The following is a 4,510-nucleotide window of genomic DNA, read 5'->3' on the forward strand; positions in this document are numbered from 1 at the left end:
AAAAAAAAAAAAGACATTTTGTGTAATTATAACAAAAGAGAAATAAAACCAGGTTACATATGCCGGGATCCCATTCTTAACGTGCATGAAGATCTTCCTTACAATGTGTCACCATTTCACAAGAAAAAAAAAGGTTTTCCAAGAATATAATTTTTGTTGTCAAAAAGCATTTTTACAATAAATAGTCATTCTCATACAACATTTATTTTCCTTTTGTGATGAATATTTAATTATTAATTTTCATATAATGGGGACTCATAAAGACGTAGAACTCGACTACAAATGTCAACCTTATTGCAAAATGTGCTCCAGTCAACAGAGGGCAATGTTTTCCTACAAAGATTCTTTGTAGACATATTTGGGCAACTGCAACTACATATTTGGAGTTCATTTACAGGCTTAAACAAAACCAAAACATTTTTTCATTTAAGAGCAGCATTTATTATTCTGCTTTCCTTCATACTTATACATTTATTAAAATATCCTGCTTGTTGTAAATATGCTCAATGTTGACATTCTAAAATCTTTGCCTGTCAGGAGCTGAAATTACTGACAGTGATCTGTCTGCTGTCCCTTGGTCCTCATGATCCTGTTTGTTCTCCAACTAACCTCTAAGACCTTGTTTAAAAAACTGCATTTAAAGTATATGGGTTACTTTATTCAACATATTCATGGTCCACATAGACATAAAGAAGAACAAATACACAACACATATAAAAGCAACATTAAGCTTCTACATGATAGGTTTTTTTAAATGTGCATCACAAAGGGGCTGCATACAGTAAGCTTTGAACAGACTTATTTTTACCTCAAACAAGATGACACACAGACGCATTATAGTTTTCTTTATAAAATAAAACGAAGCCTGGTAAAAAAAAAAAGTCTTCTCATACAATGTTCTGAAATCTTCAGTTAGAAATACAAAACATTTACAACAAGCGGTGGTAAAAAAGTGAAGGAACATTGAGTGCACAGGTCTTTATCTTCTGTTGTTCCTTCAAATTTGAATCCATTATCTAAAATTATCAATCAGTACAATCTGAGTACAGAGATATACCAAAAGCTTGTACAATGTTAGCTTGTTAACTGAAAAGACACAAAAATCCAAATCCTCACCCATATTTTTAAATGTATTTTATGCTAATTAAAGGTAATTAACAGTTTTCAAAAGTTTCATGCAAGTTTGATTGACTATAAAGTCAATTTTTCAACAAGCTGTAAAAATACCTTGTTGAAGTGCCACTATTTTGTGATGTACCATGGGCTGTAAATATTTACAATTGAGACTCAAAGAAGCTTTTCATGTTACCGAGGAGCCATATAATAAATAATTCATGCTTTCCCATTCTTGTGGCTAAAATGTTTCAGCTATTAAAGTTTATGCATGTTCTCCCACTGCTTTGTGGGCCTAAAAAGCTCTAATGCAGTAATAAAATCTACTAGATTAGCTTCTACGTTGCCCCTGAAATATATATATCCATTAAGCATCATATAAACATCATATACTGACCTATAAAACAAATGTTAAAGTCAAATTAGCTTCCAAAACTTCCCTTTGAGAGCTATTCCAAAGAATGTACATTTTAGAAAGCTTCAAAACAACATAACAAAAATAATAATAAAAATATTTATAATAATTCCTATAAAAGATTGTATTAGTACCTCTTGGCAAAAGAAAAATAGATCAGTCAGTTTTACAGCAGGTATTAAACTCAGCTAATATGAGCTTAGAAAATGACTTGAAACACAGAAGATCAGGTTAACGAGTATATTTTCACTTAAGAGGCACCACACATTTAAACATCACATATGAATCTACACATGTACCAAAGATAACACAGGTCTGAACATTTATTTTACTGATCCAGTGGTGTTAATATTCAGAGAGTGATTTTAGTGAGTGGTTCACTGATTGTCTCAGTTATGAAACCAGGTTTTAAAGAAAGCCAATGTTTTTGCGACTCTGGGTCTCTGCACTATTGTCATAGTTCCTATGTCACCTTTTCCAGGGTTAAAAAGTGGGAACAGTTCACCTGTAAATGTTGCTGCCAGAGATCCAATCAGACATTTCTCTTCCACATTATAGAAGGAGAGCTCTCTGTTGTCAAAGTCCAAATACACACCGACCCTTTTTGGTTTTGACTGAACATAAATGAATGTCTCTGGTTCAGTGCTAAACTGAAGAGTATCCTCGTTGGGGCAAGAAGACAAGAACCAGAAACCATTTTTTGTGGTTGGAGGGAAACTTGCATCATGAGGGATTTCATGTTTATCTGTAACTCCGATCCACCAGGACTTCTTGAGGTCTATATCTGTATTTGCTAATGAAACCTCCCAGTAGTGTCGTCCAGAAGAGAAACCAGGTGATCCTCTGACTGCAGTGAGACAAGTGACTCTGTCTCCATCTGGATGCTCACGAATATCTTCTCTCAGGATAGAACCATTGATTTGTATTAGCTTATTGCCTGTGTCCACCAGTTGAACATTCTCTGTTAAAAATGGAAAATTAGATTATAATCAATACAATCACAAAGAAAAATGCTAAATAATAATATTAAATAAATGTAAAATTACCATAATATCCATTAGACTCCCAGGGTTCCAATGGAGCTGCTGACTCTGGACAGAAAAGCAAGAAGAAAAAACATCTTAGAAATGTGATTTTGCATTATAAAGGTTTTGATTTGACTCTATTAACACAGGCAGCTTAAAATACTGGGTCCTACCTGTAGGCAGAAGTGGTTCATTCTCTAAGGGGAAAATGCAAAAAAATGCATTTTTATTCATTTATGTCACGAATGTCAACAGAGCTTTAAAACCATTTACATTTTACAGAGACATTTATAGTTTGGAGGTGAGATTGTTGTAGGACTGAAAATCTGAACCCAACACCGTAAATATGTGTAATAAGTTCATGTTTTTAATGTGTTCATTTCAAGCCTTCAGTCATTTAGTGCAAATCAAAATAACTTGAACGTCCTTAAATGTGCCTTGAGATGACATGCTGTGAATTGACACTATATAAATAAATTCTCTTGAGCTGAAATTAATTAAACTGACTCACACAGAGAAAGAAGTATGAATGAATTATGTCTTCTTTCTTACCTTTAGGAATGCTCATTAGTCCAGCCCCTGAAAGATAAAAGTATAAACTTTAGGAATTGTAAATCCTGCATGACTTACTGTCGTAACTGTTTTTGTTAGAAGATGTTACACAGAGACTTCTAGGATGGTCTGATGGATGAAGAGGTTCATATTTTGATATCTAGATGGACGATTTGGACTTAATGTTGTAAAAGAAAATTTTCCTATTTATTTGTTTACTTTTTCTTAGAAAGTTAAATTAATTTGATTATTGAATTACCAGTTTCCTCATTACATTATGGAAAATTACTTTAGTCCCCGTACCAAAGCAGACTTACTGCTGTAAACTGGTTTTGTCTCAAAATCTTAAATGAAATCATGGAAGGTCACATTTAAACCACATTTATGGCAGCTAAGTCTGAACAGTACGATGAAAAGGCTGTGGACTATATCTACAATATTATTTCAAAATATTTTCAAACCTTCAATGCATTTATGTTCTAATTGGATGACTTTTAAGTTGCAATAGTTTTTATTTAGGAATAGCAGAGTAACCAGCACCCAATACGGAAAAATATCTTCAAATCTTATTGATCTGTTCAAATATTTATTTCAAAGATATTTAGAAACCATGTTATCATTTTTAGTTCACTTTCCAATGATGTGCTTGTTTGCCTTGTTTGTCATGTACATTCCCTTCAGAAAACAGTGAAGATCTGATGTGATTAACATGTGAAAATGGATGAAAATACTTTTGCAAAGGACTTAACATGTCCTTACTGTCTTATTTAAACATCTTCAGTTTTAACACTTGTGCCATGAGATTGTTGCTCGGTATTAAATCATACATTTTTGTAACAAATGTAAATTTTGTTATACTACTAAACAACTACAAAACAAAATTACATGATTGCTCCCTTAATAGAAAAACAATGACATTTTGGGTCTGTTGTGTTTTATTTACCACCAGTTGTATCATCTCCAGATTTGGACTTGTTAGCTGAAATAAAAAAAAGGTATGAAATTAGAACTTATCAAAATATCTGTATGATTTAAATGTCAAATATCATGCTCTCTGACTTAGACCAAACATTTACCTTTCTTCCTGAAATACAGGAAGCACAGGACTCCAAATGCAACTGATACAACTGCCAGAGGTATCCCAAAGGCCACCCATCCAGTGCAGGGCATTTTTGTCTCTAAATAAGGAGCAAATATTGTTCTAAGAAACTTATTTCTCATAAAAGACTAATAAAAGAAACTTGACGGTAAAACCATGTACCATCTTCTAATGATGAAGGATTTTCCAGACGCATTCTGGTCTCTTTTGGTTCTTCATTGAAGAGCCCAACAGAGCAGGAGACCTCAAAGGGACTGGAGACCAGAACCCAACTATGGACTGAATAAAAACCAGCAGAGTTTTTGC

General features: G+C 33.3%; 1 protein-coding gene and 1 long non-coding RNA gene across 2 annotated transcripts in view; both read right to left on the reverse strand.

Moving 5' to 3' along the window:
* The window catches only part of LOC106949745 (butyrophilin subfamily 2 member A2-like), a 36,202-nt gene that overhangs the window by 6,885 nt on the left and 24,807 nt on the right, over positions 1-4,510 (reverse strand). Inside the window, exon 10 of the mRNA XM_015036221.1 lies at positions 1,963-2,489. Coding sequence (XP_014891707.1) covers positions 1,963-2,489 — 527 coding nt within the window. The remainder of the gene's footprint in view (positions 1-1,962; positions 2,490-4,510) is intronic.
* On the reverse strand, positions 4,048-4,504 carry LOC106949751 (uncharacterized). The gene is made up of 3 exons (XR_001425445.1): positions 4,367-4,504; positions 4,182-4,283; positions 4,048-4,084 (listed from the first exon to the last, which is right to left on the reverse strand). It is a non-coding gene; the product is annotated as an uncharacterized LOC106949751 (long non-coding RNA).

The sequence above is a fragment of the Poecilia latipinna genome, unplaced genomic scaffold (genome assembly GCF_001443285.1).
Source record: "Poecilia latipinna isolate Pla-1442-1.1 unplaced genomic scaffold, P_latipinna-1.0 Scaffold361, whole genome shotgun sequence".
Classification (NCBI taxonomy): Eukaryota; Metazoa; Chordata; class Actinopteri; order Cyprinodontiformes; family Poeciliidae; genus Poecilia; species Poecilia latipinna.